This window comes from Xenopus laevis, chromosome 9_10L (genome assembly GCF_017654675.1).
Source record: "Xenopus laevis strain J_2021 chromosome 9_10L, Xenopus_laevis_v10.1, whole genome shotgun sequence".
Classification (NCBI taxonomy): Eukaryota; Metazoa; Chordata; class Amphibia; order Anura; family Pipidae; genus Xenopus; species Xenopus laevis.
Window position 1 is genome coordinate 107,395,996 of NC_054387.1, and position 22,115 is coordinate 107,418,110.

Here is a 22,115-nt window from a genome sequence, read left to right on the forward strand (position 1 = left end):
AGCTGTGGTTCTGCGACTGCTAGCGTTTCAGTAAACAGTGGGGAAGAAAATTCACAAAATGTTCCATAAATGGAAATCCTCCACTACAGCAGATAACTGGACAACATTAACAAAGTGCCCTCCATTTATAAATTATCTTGGGGAAGAGCAGACAAAACAATCATTGAGCTTCAGATTGACGTCATTAGATAACGAATCTCCATTTTAGCAGCGGCAGTTAATGCTAACAATATCTCTGCCATGTCCTGACTTGTAGATCTGCCTGCTGTTGAGTGTGTTTAACATTGTGTGGAATTATCGGATATAGCATTTAGCAGCAAAGAAACTGAAATTGTGTGAATGCAGCAGCTAATAAGCATAATCGCCAAATAAGCTCAGGGAATTCCTACTGAAAAAACAGTGTAAGCTAATTAGTGTATCTGCAGACAGAGCCATTCTGGGAAAAATTACTTAAAGAGATACTATCATGGGGGAAAATGTTTTTTTTATTTTTTTTCCCCTAAACACATCCGTTAATAGTGTTTCTCCAGCAGAAATCTGCACTTAAATCCATTTCTCAAAAGGGCAAACATTTTTTTTTTAATATATTTAATTTTGAAATCTGACATGGGGCCAGACATATTGTAAGTTCCCCAGCTGCCCCCAGTCATGTGACTTGATAAACTTCAGTAACTCTTTACTGCTGTACTGTTGGAGTGATATCAGCCCCCCCCCCCTGCAGCCTAACAACAAAACAAGGGGAAGGTAACCAGATAGCAGCTCCCTAAGGGTAGAACTACATGGGCGACTTTGGTGCATTTCCAGCGGATCCCACGCACTGCGCCAAAATGATGGCGTCAAGTTGGATGCGCCGAAAAATAAGGCATCGTTCATCCGACACGACTGTCCGATACAGATGAAGCGTCTGTATCCAACAGTCGTGTCGTATGAATGCTGCGACAACATCCGACATTGCTTACCTTATTTCCGTCGAATCCTGCTTGACGCCAGTGTTTTGGCACAGCGCGTCTCTTCTCCAGGAAATGTAGTTCTCACTTAACACAAGATAACGGCTGCCTGGTAGATCTAAGAACAGCACTCAATAGTAAAATCCAGGTCCCACTGTGACACATTGTTACAATGAGTAGGAGAAACAACAGCCTGCCAGAAAGTAGTTCCATCATAAAGTGCTGGCTCTTTCTGAAAGCACATGTCCAAGCGAAATGACCTGAGATGGCTGCCTACACTCCAACATTACAACTAAATAAATACACTTGCTGGCTCAAGAATGAAATTTTATATTGTAGAGTGAATTATTTGCAATGTAAACAGTATAATTTAAAAATACATCCTAAAAATCATGACCGAATCCCTTTAAGGAGTCAGAGCAAGAAGAGACGGTGAATACATGCCAAAAGCTAGTAGATTTATCCTGTTGAAAATGTATAAAAGCTAGAAATATTCATAGGAAACCCCAGATTTTTTTTCCTGTTTTAGTAATTGCTTACATTTAATTATAGGTGACTGGGGGGGGGGGTTATTTACCTTGTTACTTTTTGATTATGCAGCCACCCTTTATGTATAATCCCTGCATTAACCCGGAATTCTCATACCCTCTTGCAGGTGCCAGTTAAACACGTTTATAGAGTGCTTCAGTGTCAAGAGGAAGAACTGACACAAATGGTTTCAACAATGTCTGACGGATGGAAATTTGAACAGGTAATCCAGTGCGGTGAAAACCGTTCACTAATTTTGCGTTCTAGTAGTGAGTTAATTTAAGCTTTATAGACTCTCAAATTTTGTGATGAGCCAGTTTGATGCTTAAAACCTTGTTCCAAAACCATAGTTTATTTTGTTAAACCCAGCATAATAAATAACACATTCCATTGCAATTGTATCCGATATGACCAATGTAAAAAAAAGCACAATGTTATAAGCACAGGGTCTCTGATTGATGGACAATCAATCTTGGAATCCTGGAATTTTCTCGTCTGATAGCCGCCAAATGTATAAATTTCTTAGTCAGGTGACCAAATATTGAATCACATCTATGTTGGCCAGACCTCACAATGATTACTCTTAGAATCCAGCTGTCTACAAGGGTACCTGTGCTAGAGTCCTGTGAGGAAACAATTAGTTAAACCTGCAACCCGACCCGCAAGTATCTTATCCGCACCCTGATCCACGACCCGCTGACCATCAAGAAGTAGGAAGTGCTGTCATTGTTAACCGGAAGTGACATCATTAGAAGTAGGGCGAGATCAGAAAAAAAGGACTAAAACTCGCTATTGAGAAAATCTACGACCTGCAAAGCCAGAACCGCCGACCTGCGTCTACCCACTCCCGGAACTTCTACCTGCAACCCGCATGGTACCGCAGGTTTATACCGGCTAACCCGCGGGTACTTAACCTGCTGCAGGACTCTTACCTGTGCATTGCGCACAAGTGAATTCTAAAGACACGTATGAGCTTGCGTTACACCGTTCTCAGGTATCATTGTGTTTAGTCCGATCTCTCTCTCTTCTGTGTAAGTTTAACAGCTCACATGAGTACTGAATATCTTTTATTGGCGTTGTGTGTAAAGCAGTATTTTTACACTTGACATGAGCTTGCTTCAAACCATGAGCTTGCCCTTGACATAAGGCCTTGAGATCCATTCACATTATCTCTATGGAATCATGCACTTTATATTGCGGCTCATCCACCAATTCTGGGAATCTTGGCACCTGTGCTGTTAAATGTGTTAAACCTAGTAATATACAAGGCATGCCTGCTGATCTCCATTAACAGTAGCATTCAATTTCAACAAGAGCAATCACTTGTCTCTGAGGCATTTATGTATTGATTGGTGCTACAGAACCTTCATTACAGCTCCATTTGAGTAATATACAGTTGCAAGTCTAATTACAACATCGAGAGGATGCTTTTAAATGGACCTGCTACTAACACTCAACCAAATGCAATTGTTTAAAGGAGAAGGAAAGGCTAAAATTAAGTAAGCTTTATCAGAGAGGTCTATATAAATACACCAGTAAACCCTTAAAGTAATGCTGCTGAGTCCTCTGTCAAAAGAAACACAGCTTTTCTTTCCTTCTATTGTGTATACATGGGCTTTTGTATCAGACTTCCTGTTTTCAGCATAAACCTCCAGGGCTAGGGCTTGAGCATGCTCAGTTTGCTCCTTTCCCTTTTCCCCCCTCCCTGCTGTAATCTGAGCTCAAAGCTATAAGTAACAGGGAGAAACTCAGGCAGGAAATGATGTCGCAACAAACTTGTGTGGTAGCCTCCATCCTAAACAAACAGAGAGAGCTTCTAGAGCGGTTTACTCGGGTATGGTGAAGAATTCTGCATAATAAATAGTTATAGCTTGCACTATTGTGGCTAATCTATTGGCAATAAACTGCTTTGGTAGCTTTCCTTCTTCTTTAATAGACAAACTATTCTGTTCGTAGTTAAGTAACCATTTAACTGCACAGAAATGTATCCCCCCCTCCCAGGTATTGCAGATTGTATATTTGACATGAATAACACAGATGGGCTCATCCCTCAGATTGTGTCAGGGTCATTGAAAAGATAATTAGAAGCGTATCCAGCAATACATCACTGTGCCCTGTGCAAACTACAGACTGGGGCTCATTTACTAAAACGTGGCAGTAACCCATGGCAACCAATCAAAATTTATTTCATTCTTCCTGCAGCTTACTGATTGGTTGCTATGGTTTACTACCCTGGTGCAACGTTGTCCAGATTTAGCAAATGAGCCTGGTATTCCTTCACCAACATGGTCCAATATATAATTTTAGGGATGCGCCGAATCCTTTGTGAAAGATTCGGCCGGATACTGAATCGGAATCCTAATTTGCATTTGCAAATTAGGGGTGGGAAGTGGAAAACATTTTTTACTTCCTTGTTTTGTGACAGTCACGCAATTTCCCTCCGTGCCCCTAATTTGCATATGCAAATTAGGATTCAGGTTGTGCCGGGCAGAAGGATTCAGCTGACTCCGAATCCTGCTGAAAAATGCCGAACCGAATCCTGGATTCATTGCATCCCTATATAATTTAGGTGGTTTCCTGAGCTGATAGGCTTTGAATTGAAAGTTGTGCTGCTCATAGGAGTGGTGTTTGTTTATAGCAGAACCTAATGAAGCTTGCTGCCAGAGTTCATTTCGATGAAGCTTGCCGGCTGGACAGTGCTCAGTATTGTATTGTGCATGTTGTGATGCCGGCAAGTCTCGTTGAAAAGAACTCTGGCAGCAAGCTTCATTAGATTTTGCAATAACCACAACCACTCTGTCCTCTCAGCATCTCTCTACAAAGGCAGCAGCATTTATGTTATGTGCAAGAGGACAGCTTAACCCTTTTTATCCAAAGACCTTCAAGCTTAGCTGTGCTGTAACATTACATTGCAGCCAGAACAGTGTTGTCCTGTTTTGATTTAGCACTTCAACTCGGAGAACCTCTCTAAGCCAGAAATACTAAAAGTACTAAGAAAAGACATTGATGTGATGGCATTTCGATTTTATCGAGAAACTTGTCACAAAGAAATCCTGAGCAAGGAACCATGAACTCTGCCCATTAGACCATAGATACTCGAGGTAGCTCTTGATCTACCAGTAGATATAGATCTGGTGACCAGTAGAGCCCTATTCATACCCTTCTGGATATTTTCCTTCACTCAAACATATGGCTTGTTTTATTTAAAGGGATACCGTCATGGGGGAAAAAATGTTTCTTATTAAAACGCATCAGTTAATAGTGCTGCTCCAGCAGAATTCTGCACTGAAATCCATTTTTCAATAGAGCAAACAATTTAATTGTATTTAATATTGAATCTGACATGTTGCTAGACATATTGTCCGTTTCCCAGCTGCCCTCAGTCATGTGACTTGTGCTTTGATAAATTTCAGTCACTCTTTACTGCTGTACTGCAAGTTGGAGTGATATCGCCCCCTCCCCTCCCCAGCAGCCTAACCGAACAATGTGAAGGTAACCAGATAGCAGCTCCCTAACACAAGATAACCGCTGCCTTGTAGATCTAAGAACAGCACTCCATAGTAAAATCCAGGTCCCACTGTGACACATTCAGTTACATTGAGTAGGAGAAAACACAGCCTGCCAGAAAGAAGTTCCATCCCAAAGTGCTGGCTCTTTCTGAAACCACATGGCCAGGCAAAATGACCTGAGATGCATCTACACACCAATTATACAACTAAAAAAAAAAAATACACTTGCTGGTTCAGGAATTAAATTTTATATTTTAGAGTGAATTATATGCACTGTAATTTAGAAATAAAAACGAACTCATAAAAATCATGATCGAATCCCTTTAAGCACAACAATGTGTTTTTACTTTCAGTGCAATGAATTTAAATGTATTTTATAAGATATAATATAGTGACCCTGATGGGAGAACTGCACTACAATAGGACCCCACATTGTTGATGTGTGAGCACCCCTGCCTTAGACTGTTACTAAAAGTACTGATGGTTTGGCAAGTCATTCTACTGACTGCTACAGTGCATATCTTTGTACTGCAGACATGCACAGACTCATTGTGCTTCCTGGTGTTGGCATGTATAGGCCTGTACAAATGTGTGCTGTTTAGTCTCTAAAAATAGATCTCCCAAAACAGCTCGTGTGTAATTTGCTTTCACATAAATGAAAGCAATTTGATGAAAAAATATACTTTTCTTTTAAATCGTGATTTAAAACCTCTACCAGCGGTGAAACCCAGGAAAGGAGCAGCACAATGACATCATGACAGGTTAATGCATCATTCAAACACAATTTAATGCATTTCTGCACAGTTTTCAGAATGTTGAAAACCAAGCAGAACTTTTGGAACTGGACCGCCCCTTCAGAAACTGCCCAGTTCAAATCCAGATATTTGCCAACCCTACTGGTGTGGGACTTCTCACACACGCAACTACATGCCAGGTTACAACAGCCAATGAATTATGTGTCTTACTCCAATGCTACTTGCTGTTACAATTTTTTCATGTCAGGTGATCAATGAGGGAGCACACTAGTGATGTGTGGGTCAGGATTTTCCCAGCCCGAGCCCGACTTCCAGGTTCCTTTTATAGACCCCTGGGTATCGGGTTGGCCCGCACATCACTAGAGCACACAGAACATCACAAAAATAGTAGCCCAGGTTAGGATGTGAAAGGCCAATGTTTACAGATACATGTGTGCAATTTGATAAGATTCTTTTAGGCTAGGGCTACAATGGGATGAAATCATCTATTCTAGATAAAATACGCTGGCTGATTTCAGCCCCACCACGGGCAGCAGCCTCCTTTTTCACATTCCAAAGGGTTGAACTGGCAGGGTGCAGCCTCCTCACAAAGTTGGTCAGACTTGCAGAGTACTAGAATTAAACACAGAAAGAGGGGGCCGCTCCTATAGCATAAAATCAGTGATTTGCTTTATTTTAATAAAATGAATGCAGTATCAAATCGCAACGTTTCCAGCATGTAATATTGTATCTGCTTTTATGATTATATCCTAGCCTTACTAGGGCATTTATAAGATATATAATGCACAAGATTATCCTGTAAATTATATCCTTATATATGGTGCTTAGTGATGTCATTTCTGTCACATGACTCACTGAAACTTGTGTATTATAATAAATAAAGTACCCCCTGTTGCATATTAGAAGTTACCTTCTGAATTTCTCAGTAACTTATAACATCCTTATGTTTTACAAGAGGGGGTGCTTTATTCACTATATTATCTGTTGGTTAAGCATTCATTCTGAAGGAATAGTCTTCCTCCTGTCTGTTATACTAACTGGCATTTTATCTTTCCTTTAAGTTGGTCAGTATTGGTTCCTCCTACAACTACGGAAATGAAGATCAGGCAGAATTTTTGTGTGTTGTGTCAAAAGAGCTACAAAATACCCAATATGGCACAACAAGCGAGCCAAGCGAAAAAGCAAAGGTATGTTTTGTTTGTGGTGTGTGGGCTATTTTCTTTCCATTTTCCATTATTATTATTATTATTTTATAATGTCCTGCTGTCTGTATTCCACCTAACCAGAGTTTTGGAAGATGCCCCACCCTCCTGCCTCTTTACACTATTGCTTTGCAGATATGATTGTGGCTTCCCTGTACAGCTATAAATCATGTTATTGTTTCCTTTTACTTTAGCCTAGTGGCCCATCCATCAGGCTGTTTCTCTGCCTGCATATAAACATGGTGAAAAACTCTTAACTTTTGAGTCACTTTATGGGTCACTTGCATATTCTTATTCATTATATAGCTCCAATAGAAGTCTGCAGAATATCACAAAAATTATGACATAAGTTAAAAAGTCATTAATACTTTGGCTCAGTTAGCTGGTTTCTAGTGAATGGGGTAATATTTGTCTATCAATCTTCCTGCAATGTTTTACCCTATTTGCAGTTGTTTGCTAAGCTCCATGAAAGGCATGTACATGGGTTGCATGGAATGAATACAATGTGAAGGATTATAAGCCTTTGCTTTAATGGCTCCCAAATATACTATACTAGCAGATAAATCCTAGCCCCAGAAAGAATGAACTTTATTGAGATTTTAAGCTTTGGAGTGGAATTCTCCAGATTTGTGTTTGCAGGCCTCCCCTGTATGACCTGTACATTCTTCAGGATTATAAGGAGACAAGAATCCACTTAGTGGGAGTTGAAAAGTGTACTTGCTGCCCTGATACCTATAAACTTCCATGATTCCTGCAGCAGCTGCTCATCCTCTGAGCTGAAAATTGTGAACTGACCCCCCGCCCCCAATATGAGATCAGTTATCCGGAAATCGGTTATCTGAAATACATGAAGGTCATGTCCCATAGACTCCATTAGAATTAAATAATTAAAAACTTTGAAACCAATTCCCCTTTTCTCTGTATATCTATAGAAATAAGTCAGATCAACTGGACTTGCTGTGGTTTTTTTTTTTTCCTTGAAGACGTTTCACCAGTCCAACTGGCTTTCTCAATTCAGAATAACTTCCTTGGAGAATATACTGTATATCCTCTGGAATGTTGCTCCAATCAGCATATTCTGTTTATCATAATCTACAATGATATATATTCTCTGAATTTAGAGACGGTTGGATGACTGGTGAAACGTCTTTAAAAAAAAAAAAAAACAACACAGCAAGTCCAGTTGATTTGACTTATTTCTATAGATATATCATGACCTGGATGAATGAGAATCTTTACAAACATATTTTCTCCGTAATAATAAAACGGTAGCTTCTAGTTGATCCCATCTAAGATATAATGAATTCTTATTGGATGCAAAAGAATCCTATTGGGTTTAATGTTTAAATTATTTTTTTCGCAGCCTCGAAGTATAGAGATTCAAATTACAGAAAGACCTGTTATCCAGGAAAACGCCAGGTCTCGAGCATTCTGGATGATAGGTCCCATACCTGTATTTTCTGATAAATTTGGGGAACAGGCAGTTTATAGGATTAGGGCCTGTACTGTTTATTTTGGTTACCACTACAAATCCCCCATTTATAAAGTACCAATATATTCCACAGTGCTGTACAACAGAAAGGTGGAACATAAAGATTATAAACAAAAAATATATACAGTGCAATAACCAAAGCAATAGTTAAAGTGGGCCATTCTCAATAAATATTGCAATCTAGGGATATGCAGCTGTCAGATTAAAAGCCATGTACTTCTGAAACATGGTGTTTAGTGTATGTGCCACCTTCTGTGCCTGCCAGTTATCAGTCATACTTATTTTAATGCTCCTAAATGGTCTCTGTTCTCTTCCTGCATCAGATGCTTGCTGCCTTGGGAGCCACCAGTATTTTGCAGATGTGTTATTCTTAACTAGCTCTCTGTTGACCATATAGAATTAGATTAGAAGGTCAGATGAGAGTGCAGGTATGAGATCCGTTATCCGGAAACCAGTTATCCACAAAGCTTCGAATTCCGGAAAGTCTCCCATAGACTCCATTTTATTCAAATAATCCAAATTTTTTTAAAAAATTCTCTGTAATAATAAAGCAGTACCTTGTACTTGATCCCAACTAAGATATAATTAATTCTTATTGGAGACAAAAACAGCCTATTGGATTTATTTAATGTTTACATGATTTTCTAGTAGAAATAAGACACGAAGATCCAAATTGCAGAAAGATCCATTATCCGGAAAACCCCTGCACCCGAGCATTCTGAATAACAGGTCCCATACCTGTACCATAGTAGGAATACTTTACGAGTGATGCAATGTGAAGTTAGATCTTCTCAAAACAATCCAACAAGAATATGAAATGCCTCTTCACCCCCACCAAAAATAAATAGTTTGAATATGGTATTGTACATTTTTGCATACTCCATAGCCATTTGTGCTAGTTCTTTGACGTTTTGTAGCCTATTTTTAAAGCTCCGGTTCATTTGCAGGCTGCTAAATTGTGTGTATTTTCTTGTTTCTGCTTTTCAATTGCGCAATTATACTTGCTTGCATGAGATTTTTTTTTTTTCCCTTTCTTCACTTACTGGTATTTTTTTCCAACTCCCTTTCTTTGCACATGCATGCTGCATGCTGGTACAGAGTGAGGACGAAGAGACGGATTACGATATGAATGACTCTGATTAAATTGTATTTTACTGGTGAGCTTTAGCTTTCCTTAAATCCTCTCTAGCTCCCACAATCCACTTCTGTTCCTACTTAGTAATGCAGTTGTCCTGTTCTGAACCTATCTCCATTAGCTGTGTGTTCTTGGGGGGGGGGGGAAATAAAAATTGTTAATTTGTGGTTTGTTTGTTTTTTTAAATGATTATATACATATTTGCAGACGTAAAAATAAGTCACTACGTTTGCCTGGGTATCCCATAGCAACCAATCAGCAGGTAGGATTTACTGGTCACCTGTTTAAAAGCAGAATTATTATTGGTTGCTATGGATTATTGCTACTGGGCAAAACTTAGCGCCTTTTATTACAGTTAGTGGTTAAATCAAAGAATTCCGTAGGACACACAATTCTAACCATTATACTTGAAATCTCTAACCAATAACCTGGAAAAAGTAGAGGCAACCTGATACGTTGTATAGCCAAAAGTATCTAGAATCCATTCTTGTTCTGGCTCTGAGTGTTCCAAGTAAAGGCTTGTCATTTCTGGCAGTCATTATAAACATTATTGTAGGGCAGTGATCCCCAACCAGTAGCTCGTGAGCAACATGTTGCTCTCCAACCCCTTGGATGTTGCTCTCAGTGGCCTTAAAGAAGGTGCTTATTTTTGAATTCCAGGCTTGGAGGCAAGTTTTGGTTGCTTAAAAACCAGATGTACTGCCAAACAGACCCACCTGTAGGCTGCCAGTCCACAAAGGGGCTACCATTAGCCAATCACAACCCTTATTTGGCACCACCCATGAACATTTTTTGTTCTTGTGTTGCTCCCCAACTCTTTTTAAATCTCAATGTTGCTCACTGGTGAAAAAGGTTGGGGACCCCTGTTGTAGGGAGTGTAGGCTTTTATTGGCCATATGCGAACCACCTAACATCCCCATTTGCAATGGGAAGCCATTCTTTGGAGTGATGGCCCTTCACAATATGGAAAGTATCTGTTTTGGTGATGCTGCGAGAACACTAACTGTTTTTTTTGTTTTTTTGAACCCCAAATTAACACTAGTTATATCTGGGGTTTTTCGCATACTGACATTTTTGACAATTCCTTGCCTCCAGCTTTGTGACAACAGTTTGGGGAACAGTCCTTTTCTGTTTAGCACAACAATGCCCCCATGCACAATGTTATCTGTACAGCATGGGTTTTGGGAGTTGGGGGGTGGAAGAACTTGATTGGCCTGGACTGGCTACTGAAGGACATGTTGTTCAGGCCAGTGTACAAATACTGTTGTCCATTTTTTCTATGTTGGTGGATTACAGTATAGGCAAGTACAAGGCCATAAAAAATCCTTTCTGGGGCAAAAGTCAATATTAGACAAGTTTAAGAACCACATCAGTCCTTTGCCAACTTGCATCAATAAGTACCTGTTGTCTAGATGTTATGTAGCCAGATCCGGCAGAGATCCACTCAGACAACAGCCTTAAATTCATTTAGTATTTTTGCTTGCCCAACTTAATGTGCATTATATCATTTTGTTCACTTCATGTTGTTTAGAGTTAACTTTACATATTCTGTACCCCTTTCCAGAACTTGGTTGGCTAGCAGATCCTGAATACAAAACAATGTAGTGAAAGCTCCATAAATCAAACATCAGCATTCTCCATTCTATTCTCTCTTCTCTACTAAGCAACAATACCTTGCAACAGATAGTCATCATATTCTACTCAGGCAGTTCCTACACTTGCAATTTACACTTGTGTACAAACCACTGATTTAGTCATCTTCGTGTGTGTATAGTGACATTGGCCTTAAGGCAGACACACATGGGCTGAATCTGTGCAGTCAGATTGGCACACAGGCTAAATAGATGGATACTTTGAGAACCTCATACAGTATCCACCTGATCAGCCGGATGTGTTATGGTCTTATTTCAGCAGAAGTGAAGATGAGCTGCAGCTTATTCTCGCTTCATCTGGCCAACATGATGCATCAGCAGGTTTGCTGTTGACAAACTGACATCAATAGTAAATATCAGAAGGGATATGTGAGCCCTGAAACTCAGATACAACTTCATTTATATTGATAAGTGTATGGATAGCTTAAATGGGTAGTTCACCTTTGAGTTATCTTTTGGTATGATGTAGAGAGTGATATTCTGAGACCATTTGGTTTTGGGAAGCACTGAATCCAGGATTTGGTTCGGTATTCGGCCAGGATTCTAAGTTTTTCAGCAGGATTCGGATTTGTCTAAATCCTTCTGCCCGGCTGAACCGAATCCTAATTTTTTATTCAGCAGCTCTCCAGTTTGCAATTTCAGCAATCTGGTTGCTAGGGTTGAAATTACCCTAGTAACCATGCTTTTATTTGAATAAGAGACTGGAATATGAATAGGAGAGGCCTGAAAAGAGTGATAAAAAATAACAATACATTTGTAGCCTTAGAGAGCATTTGTTTTTTAGATGGTGTCAGTGACCCCCATTTCAAAGGTAGAAAGAATCAGAAGAAAAAGGCAAACTATTTAAAGACCAATTAAAAAGTTGCTTAGAATTGGCCATTTTACAACATACTAAAAAGGCCAACCACCCCATTAAAGGCACACGTTCTGTATTCTCTATGGCTGTTTCTCTAGCCGAGAAGTGTGAGGAGCCGGTCTTTATTTATAATGGAGACCAGCCGTTGCCTTCTGTGACTGAAAATGCTCAAAAGTGTCTCCTTAGCTGCGCTCGACCACTTCTCCCCCAGCGGAAAAGGTTTGCTTGAGTATGAAACCTCCCATTGTGAACATTTGGTTTTATGGATAATATGCAATACACTTTTGTATTGTGTAAAAAATGCATAAATCTTCCTTTACACTGTAAACTATAACTTGTATGAATATTTCGCTGAGTGATCGGCTCCCTGTTCAATAAGGACTCGGCTGGGGATTAAACTGGCCAGTAAATGCACAGATGGAATGTATGATGATTTGCCAAATTATTCAATCGTCTCTTATCAATGTATAGGTTTTAATATGCACAGAAATGATCCCGTTTGTTACAGACATGATAAACCGCACACAAACTTCCTCCCTTGCGATTTGGTGCCGACAGTTCCTCATGGCTATTTGCGAATTCTACAACCGTTCATTGTGGTTCATCCATCCCTAATTCTGCCTTTCTTTTTTTTGTCTTTATTATTGCAGATTCTGCAAGAAAGAGGGTCGAGAATGTGAAGCATCTGAATTTTTTTTTTTAAAACCTTATTTCAGGCAAAAACATCGACAAGACGTAAAGAATTTCCACACGGAAGAGCCAAGCGAGGGGGAGATCTGCTTTAGCTAACATAGTATAGTGGCCGTTTTGGGAACATGTTCTTGAACGGATGCTTAAAACCTTAATAACAGGAATGGGTTTAATATTAGAAAAAAAAATAGGTTGTACGGGTGCAAATCTTTGCATTCTAATGCTTCTGGTGACTTGTAACAGTAAAGATTTCTTCGTGTGGGTTTTTTTTTTTTTTTTTTTCTTTTGCAAAGTTGTATAAACCTTGGGCAGACCCACATGAACTGTCTTTGCGATATATCAAAAGTGTATAAATAGATGGCAAACTGACAGGCTTTACAGTTGTTGTACGGCCCATAACACCCATATTAGAGACACTAACCAGGCCACTCTGTGGTCCAGCTACTGGCATAATGAGGTTTTTATTTTTTTGCTTATTAAAGCATTACGGACTATAAGGCAGATGGAAGTAACTAAGCCATGTCAATGTTTGCATATTCTAACAAGGCCTCTCATTTTATTAAGTTAAGAGAAAACATGCCCAACATATTCTGCACTTGTCTATTGCTGCAAAAAAAAAATGTTTTTATATAGCGAGAACCGCCTTTCTCGAATGCAAATATGCTGCAGTTGAACGCAAGTGGCATTTTTCTCTGTTTTGTTTTTTTAATATTTCTTCCATAAACTGACTCTCTTTTTCTGTGTGAGTGAGAGATGTAACTTTTCTGCCAGTAGAGTAATGATGACTTTTGGTCGTGGGAGGTGGGATAGAAAGTAATAATTATCAGAAGTCTTTGTTTCCCACCCCCCATACATATTAACTTTTATATTTGCTCAAGTATTTACTGAGGCAGCTGTGAGTACAGCATACACTCCCAACTAATGTTTTGTATGAATTTCAAACAATGCAGTGACTAGGGATGGGCGAATTTGACCAGTTTCGACAAAAATTCACCGCCGGCTTAATGTCGCTGACGCCCATTAAAGTCTATGAGCGTTTTCTTTTGACGCACAACGCCATACAAGTCTATGGCCATCATTTCCGCAGCGAAACAAGGCAAAGAAATTCGCCCATCCCTAGCAGTGACCTTTATACCTGCAGAACAAATGCTGCCCCCCACGTGTTGTGGGAATTTTCCTGTTTGTTGTGAGACATCATTTGGGGAATATGTACCCCAGTAAAACAAATTATTTTAACTGTACAGTAATTTTATATTAAAGGAACAGTTTTGTGCATATCTCCCAGCCGGTTTTAGAGGGACAGTCACTCTTTTGACGGCTCAACCTGCAGTCCCTCGTTTGTACTGGAAAGTCCCGTTTTCTCTGCACTGAACAGCCAGAAATACAAAACAAAGTTTCTAACTTAATTGGCTTTTGGCAGAGAGCCCAGAACAGCCACAGCAGCAGATAATATACTTTTGTAACAATTTCAAGATAAGTTATTGTAACAATATAAGATAACAGATCCCTTGGGAAAAGACGCACAGCTTAAAGGGCAATTTACCTTCATTAGCAAAACTGAAATAACTGGGGGGGGAAAAAAACACAGAAATATGCTCAAACTTTCATAACCTGCCAAATTTTGTAAAATTAACATGGTAATTAGGGGGTGGTCAAAAAAATTGCTGCTTGCGGCAATTTTTTTTTTGTCCTTTTTATTTCCAAAATGGTTGGGAGGGATGTCAGTGTAAAAAATAAAAACTGGGTAAATAGACAGGCTGTGCAAAACAAAAAAATGTTTCTAATATAGTTAGTAATGTATAAAGGCTGGAGTGACTGGATGTGTAACATAATAGCCAGAACACTACTTCCTGCTTTGCAGCTCTATAACTCTTAATCAGTGACTTGAAGGGGGGCCGAATGGGACATAATTGTTCAGTGATCCTCAGCATTCAGCTCAGATTCAAAAGCAACAGTTATGACCCATGTGCCCCCCCCCCCAAGTCTCCGATTGGTTACTGACTTGTAACCAATCAGTGTAAACCAAGTAGTGTTCTGGCTATTATGTTACACATCCAGTCACTCCAGCCTTTATACCAGGGATCCCCAACCTTTTGAACCCATGAGCAACATTCAGACGTAAAAGGAGTTGGGGAGCAACACTAGCATGAAAAATGTTCTTGTGGTGCCAAATAAGTGCTGTGATTGGCCATTTGGTAGCCCCTATGTGGATTGTCAACCTACATTGAGACTCTGTTTGGCAGTACAGCTGGTTTTTATACAATCAAAACTTGCCTCCAAGCCTGGAATTCAAAAATAAGCTCCTGCTTTGAGGCCACTGGGAGCAACATCCAAGGGGTTGGAGAGCAACATGTTGCTCACGAGCTACTGGTTGGGGATCACTGCTTTATACATTACATTTTTGACTAACTATATTAGTAACATTTTTTATTTTGCACAGCTGAAAATATATCCCCAATTTTTACTTTTAAAATGAACAATTCCTTTAAGGAAACACACTGTAATGTGGTTCCATATTTACATTTATCCAAGAAGGCAAGAAACCCTGGCAGTTTGTGTTTTAAAGACCCCAATATACAGATGTTAAAATCTGTATTTGGAAGTGTCCAAGCAAGATTGTCCTGCTCTCCCTGAAATGGCATGCTATGTGCGTGAGGACCTGTAAACATGTTCTGTTCGGGCCATGGTGCTTTAAGAATGAAAACAGTAATGTAACGTTTGATGTGTAAAAGCAATAGAATTCATCATCACCTGTTTGCGTTCAAGCCCAGTTTGTTAAGGATGCACCATATCCATAATGTTTAGCTGTAGCCTCATTTTAACCCTAATTTGAATCTTCAGGGACCAGGTAAAATGCCACCTTTTCTGACAAAAAAAAAATTGTCTTGTCCAAAGTTTTACTGTTGGTGGCAGATATATTAAAATGTGCCTTTAGAGCCCAACCCTAGAGACACTTGCCTACTTTCTATTCATTCCTATGGGATTTTTAGAATCTTATTTATTAATGTATGAAAGTGAAGAGTTCACCATTTGATAAATATGATTTTACTGGGGTGTGCACTAAACTCACATTTTGATAAATCTGCCCCTTAGTTTGTGGATTCCATATCCGGAACAGAATCGTGGATTTGGTGCACCCCTAAAGCTTGGTTTACAATAATGACAGGCTCCTCTAGTGATGCAACCAGGGCTTCAGAAGAGCTGAACGCATAGAGAACTTAAGAATAATCTGCATACCATTACATGGAGAATTTTGAGGCATATTTCTACTTTTAAAGCACAATGACCCTTGCCCTTTTCTCTATTTATGGGTAAATTTAAGGTGGCCTCTAATGCTGAGCTGCCGCACTTCTAAATTATTTCTGTACCACAAGACCACTAGCATTGGATGCACTTCTACATGATGCATGTACTCTTGGGGTATCCTACTCAAGCGGAAGCAGTTTTGGGCTAGGTGATTTTATACCCTGCTCTGCTATGTTTTAGGGGATTATATACTTCTTTGTATTTACCAATGCCCGCCTAAGGGAAAGATTAAAGTATCAATATTTTGTCCAAAAACAATGACCTTATTTACACTATATAATTTATTTTAATCTTTTTTTTTCCTTCAGTCTGGGAATTCATAATTATAGCAAGCAGGCAGGAGCCATTTTGTGGACACTGTTATTAAAAGAGAAGGAAACCCCCTGGGCGCAAAATCCCTCCCCCCTGGCCTACCTGTCCCCCTGGGCAAATGCCCCTAACTTGTTACTCACCCCTCTGCGCAGGTCCTGTCCACGGAGTTCACAGTCGCCATCTTCTCCCACGGGCGTCTTCTTCCTGCTTTGACCGGCGTCTTCTGGCGCATGCGCAGTAGGAACATTTACCGGTACGGCTTTACTGCGCATGCGCCGAATGTCACAAAGTTTTTCTTCGTGACATTCGGCGCATGCGCAGTAGAGTTTCTGGATAAAATAGATTTTATGGGAGATGGTCGTAATTCTGAGCTTTCTGGATAATCAGTTTCCGGATAACAGATCCCATACCCTGTTTGGGGGGAGGGGGGTTTCCCTGTCCATTATTGCAAAATATTCTGTTTACATAAGAAAAAATAACTTTGATAAAGCAAAGACTTATTTTCAGTTACATGTCGTGGACATTTTTCAATTGCTTTCTGTATTCTATTTGTATTTAAAGTTTAATTTTTCAACTTCTTATGTCTTTCTAAATCCACTCTGAAAATTGAGGGGCACATACTCTGGGAATTGATACATTAGTTGATACATTTCTTATCTTTGTCCCTGCTGAGCAGAATCCCTGAGTTTCATTAAAAGGCAGCTGTTGGAAGATTAGCAACTATTGTATCAATTCTCACAGATGCTGCTGAGAAATGTTTCAAATAAAGTAGCAAATTGTAAGCGTTCAGAATCTGCACCTGATTTACTAAAAACTTAAATTTTGGAAAAAACTATCAAAAAAATGGAAAGCAGTTGAAAAAGGCTTTATTTCTGGTGAACAATCTGAAAACAACGGAGTTGGAAAAAAAGTGAACAACCCTGGAGAGCAGGGGGTGCGAGTGCACCCCCTCAGGGCAGCCCGTGCGCCACTGACAAATGCGGCCGTACGGAGGGGGGGCAGGGCCCGGCTGCGCGTCACGCACCAGGGCCCGCCCCCGCTAGTGACACTACTGAGGGCAAAGACACGTGGCGGTTTACCATAAGCATTAAAACTAGTCGTAGAGACTAATCATAAAGTAAACAACGCACAAGTTATCCTGGTGGTAGGCAGTGGTTTTTGCATTTGCCTGCGGCCTTGTAATGAATTGCCATGTATGTTTACAACCTTAAGGGGACTTTTACACAGTCCTACAACAATGAAACTTTGTTCAGATTTCCAGATTGCGTTTTTTTTAGTTCTATTCTCATGAATGTGTAAATGAGAGCTCTTCCATCTGGGGAGAGGGCTGACAGAATGTGAAAAAAAGTTTCATTTACTGATGCAGGAAGGGTCTCCTAAGTCTGCCTACACCGAAGCTGAACGGATCTACTTTTCTACGCCTGCATACAAAACACAGGCAGAGAAGAGCGGATCCCCCAGCCACATGCAACACTTTACTCTTGAAACAATGTGCTGGAGCCCAGCTGATTGGCTGCTTCACTACTATCCAGATCATGAATTTTACAATCTCTGGTAGTGATTGACTGCCAACAATAGCAATTTAAAAAAATATTGAGCATTTCTAGATTTGTGATCAGACAGCTATAAAACCTGCCCTTTTGCTTTCTTCATATTCCCCCTACCCCTAGGCAAGGAACAAGGGGAACATTTGGGACCCCCCAGCAACATTGCCATCTGCTGCACCCTCTGCCTGCACCCAGAGAAGTGATGCACTTAACGATATATATATATATATATATATATATATTTTTTAGAGCGGAGAGCTTTTCCACTCGCATACACAACAATCATTTCAAAATGAAACCACAAGATCTTTAATTCTGACCACTACTATCGCTGTGATATTTTTTTTAATACTTTGATTTTTTTTTTTTAATAGATTCTTTGTTTTTATCCCTAAATTTTGCATGGAATATTTTGCTTTTGGAGCTTCTCCATGCCTCCTAGTTGTGTAATCCTATGCATATAGAGTATCTTAACTGTTGAGAATACCCCTGGCATTCATAATGGGTTTTATCACACAAGAATATGAGGAAAACCTGCTGTAAATTGCAAGCTCTGAGGTGACCTCATCAAAATATCCTCAAAACGTTGCTATTTATAAAGGTTGCATGCGTGAACAAACATTTGACAGCTTTCCTATTCATTTCTTCTGAATCCAGTGTTGCAAAGCAAATTGCTTCATTTAGCTGGCAGTGAAAAGGTTAACAGACCAGTAAAGAACATTGTGGGAACTTGTTTTTTTGCGGCTGGCTGCTACACTGTCATGGTCAGAACCAGCAGTGCAGAAAGGGTGAAAAACAAATGCTGCTTTCAACTGCAGTTGCATTTACAAATAACTTAACCCCTGTCAGTGAAATGAAGGAAAACACTCATCACTTGTGGCTTATGGCCCATAAATGCACATTTGAATGTTTGAGTGATGACAGGAGAGTATTTCATAAAGCTATAGAGTATCACTGTCAATAACTTGTAAAACTACAAGGTCTGTGTATATTACCGTTGTGGTTTCTCTTGGCAAAGGTGTCCTTTGCTTCGCTTTCTTTAATTCCGTAACTTCCATGTCCTCTTACTAGAAGGCTCAAGCTGCAATGGTTCTAGATTTATTCATGGTAACCCTAGTTTATTGGAGAGTTTGTACATAACATTTGAGATAAATGGTTTCCTGTTGCCATGTGAGAGGGTGTTTGGTAACATTCACAAATATGTATGTATTCTTCAGTCAAAGCAGCTCTGCAGAAGTCTAGTAGCATGTATTTCATGCAAAATCTACATTCTTTCAAAAAAAAAAAAAAATGCCTTCTTGGTATATCCGAAATTCTGTGTTGTTAGAGGTCACCTTTATTTTGCTGGAGAATTTGGTGGGTTTTTTTGTGTTGTTTTTAAGATTTGTATACGTTTTCCAATATACAACATTGTAATTAACAATGAAATCTAAACCGGAAAGCAGAAAAAATGTAAACATTTAATTGATCTATCCACTTGAAGATCTTGAATTTGTTGTGTTTTTCTGCTGCAAAAGGCACCATCTTCTCCTACAATACCTGGCCTGCTTGCTTATTTTAGGAACGCTTTATCCCCCTGTAAATTCATGTCAAAATTCTATACTTAAAGGGCTGGGTGCATCTGGTTTGAGTTTAGTGCCTTATACATTCAGTTGCAGCATCTGGAAACCTTCTGACTTGGTGTAGAGATGGTTATTCCATATTCTAGGGGCCTTATTTATCAAAATTCAAATTTGTGTCTAGATTTTTTATTTTTTTTAAACTTCAAATAAACTAAATTTAAAAAAAAAAGTGAGAACCTTATTTTGAAGAAAATTGGGGATGCATGGAAAAAATCAAGTTTACAAACTCAAACCTAAAAAAAAAAAAATTACATTTTGCCTAGGATGACTTGCATAGACTTCTACGTGACTTTACAAGCTTTAAGATGTCATAGCTTTAAATTTGAGTTTTTATATCTTAATAATAATACTTGAAGTTATCATTTTGAGTTTAAGCACAAAAATCAAATTGTGGTAAAAACCCAAATCTGAATGTTGATAAATCAGCCCCTTAGTGTCCTTCAGCTTCTCGAAAGCAAGCTGGTAGGCCTCCCATCTTATCTCTTAAGTGATGTTTCAGTGCAGGGCTGTGCAAGTGGAAGCTTGTGGGCTGGGGATGCTCTGCAAGTGCAACTGCAATTTAGCAGCCATGTTATGATATCAGCCATGCAGTAAAGTGAGTAACCCCAGTGGCCCACAATCTGGAAACTGTTTAACAGCACTGTTCTAGTGTGTTTTTTGCTTTTATCCGTGCAAAGCAACAATGGGGACATGGCTGAAGTTGTGAACCTGTATAACTCCATTCTGTGCATCATAACTTTTGTAGCGGAGACTTTTTTTCCTCTGTATAGCCAAAAAAGTCAAAGGAACCATGGAAACTTAATTATATTAGGACTACCTATCCGTTGTTACACCACAAGAAAGATGGGTCCTGTACATCAAAGCACTTTTAAAAGGTGCCCCTATCTTCTTTATTGAAGCAGCATGGAGGCACTGAGTGTTAAAGGAGACATAAACCTTTCATAATAATTCTCCACCAGTGTTGCTAGACTATTCAGAAGGGTCACATCATAATTGGACCAGTAGCTCAGAAACCATAAATATGAATTCTTAAAGCAAAGCTGCACACTAAAACCCTCCTCTGTTTACACTCTTGCAATTATTGCCAATGCATGTTTGTGTAGCAATCATAATTTGGATGGTAATATTTATATAAATGGGATGCTGACCTAGTCCTGGATGATTCCAACGGTACAATCCTCATGCATCTGTATTCAATTTGCAATTCCTGCTTTGAGGACCTAAGGGAAGGTTTGCATCCCCTTTAACATTTGCCTCCTGTGTCTGAAAACTTAAAATCGATATTTTAATTCTCCTCTATCCTACCTGTTCAAAGGCAACATCAAAATACAACCCTTATGAATATCCTCGTGGGAATAGGTAAATCCGTGAGCTGATGATATTGTAAATAAACCTGCCGTAGCCTTTATCTGTGAACAAATGACTATTTGCTTTCTGCTAAGACGTCCTTGTTTAGTCCGTGCAGCGCTCCATCTTTAGAAAAGGGCTACAACTCTAATTTCTATAAAGTCTGTTTTCTAATCGTATTCTAAAGGGTATGTATTTTCTTTGTAATGCAGTAAGAAAAGGGCTAATAAATATCTGAACGACCAGTATATAATCTTTTAGCTGACAATCTCTTGCTTCTCCTTTTGGCTTGATTGTGTTGTTATGTTGGTGTTTCTATATCTGGGATTTTTGTAAAGTCAAGCTCACTTTAACAGTGTCATAAAAGAACCAGTTCAGTGGAAGGCATAAAGATTGGAAGAAAATAAATGTGCTGTAAATGTACATTTGAAGATATGTTTCTAGAGACTGGCCATGGGACTTATCAATTCCATTTACCGTATGATGCACTTAAGGTTCGTCAATAATTCAATGAATTTGTACTATTCGCTGTTTTTTAAAGCTATCTGGTTGCAAGTGGTAAGTTTACTATTTATTAAAGAGGATGTTAAAAACAAAAGTGCAGTTGGCTTCCTCAAATATGGTGTGTTTCTGAATATGTGTCAAAAGTAGAATCTGCTTAGAAAGATCACTATTTGAAGCAGAAAGTACAGTTTCTTCTCAAGTGTGAATAACCTGAATGTATTTTGGTAAATAGCCTAAACCGTAACAGCAGTGGTCCTTGTCCATTGGCATTTCAATCCTTTACCCCAGACATAATCTGGTAGTTACACTTGGGCCAAATCTGGTGACAGTGTTCATAAAGTCAATTTTGAGAGATCTTAATTTATTCTACAAATATTTGGTCTGGAAGGATGGAGCTTTTACGTCCATTAATGGGACCAAATCAATTGATCAGATTGCAGCTCCTAAAGTCTTTAGCTGACTGCAAAAGTGATACGCAGGGCCAACTGGGGTACCAAACTCAAGGGCCAGTTCGTGATGACTGAACAGATCTTTAGAAATATGAGATTTGGATGTCCATTTATAGAGCAGGGTTACACCAGCGTTGCTTGTTGGACTGAATACAATCTTCATGCAGTGATCCCCAACCAGTGGTGCATGAGCAGCATGTTGTTTACCAACTCCTTGGATGTTTCTCTCAGTGACCTTAAAGCAGGAGCTTATTTTTGAATT

At 39.3% G+C, this 22,115-nt stretch overlaps 1 protein-coding gene across 2 annotated transcripts in view; it reads left to right on the plus strand.

Moving 5' to 3' along the window:
- The window catches only part of kctd5.L (potassium channel tetramerization domain containing 5 L homeolog), a 38,089-nt gene extending 24,046 nt beyond the window's left edge, over positions 1–14,043 (plus strand). Inside the window, exons 4-7 of one of the 2 annotated variants that reach the window (XM_018234439.2) lie at positions 1,603–1,698; positions 6,801–6,926; positions 9,532–9,590; positions 12,727–14,043. In XM_018234439.2, coding sequence (XP_018089928.1) covers positions 1,603–1,698; positions 6,801–6,926; positions 9,532–9,576 — 267 coding nt within the window. In that variant the 3' untranslated portion in view covers positions 9,577–9,590; positions 12,727–14,043. The remainder of the gene's footprint in view (positions 1–1,602; positions 1,699–6,800; positions 6,927–9,531; positions 9,591–12,726) is intronic. The other variant, XM_041576177.1, reaches the window with a different exon arrangement.
- Positions 14,044–22,115: the final 8,072 nt, after the last annotated feature.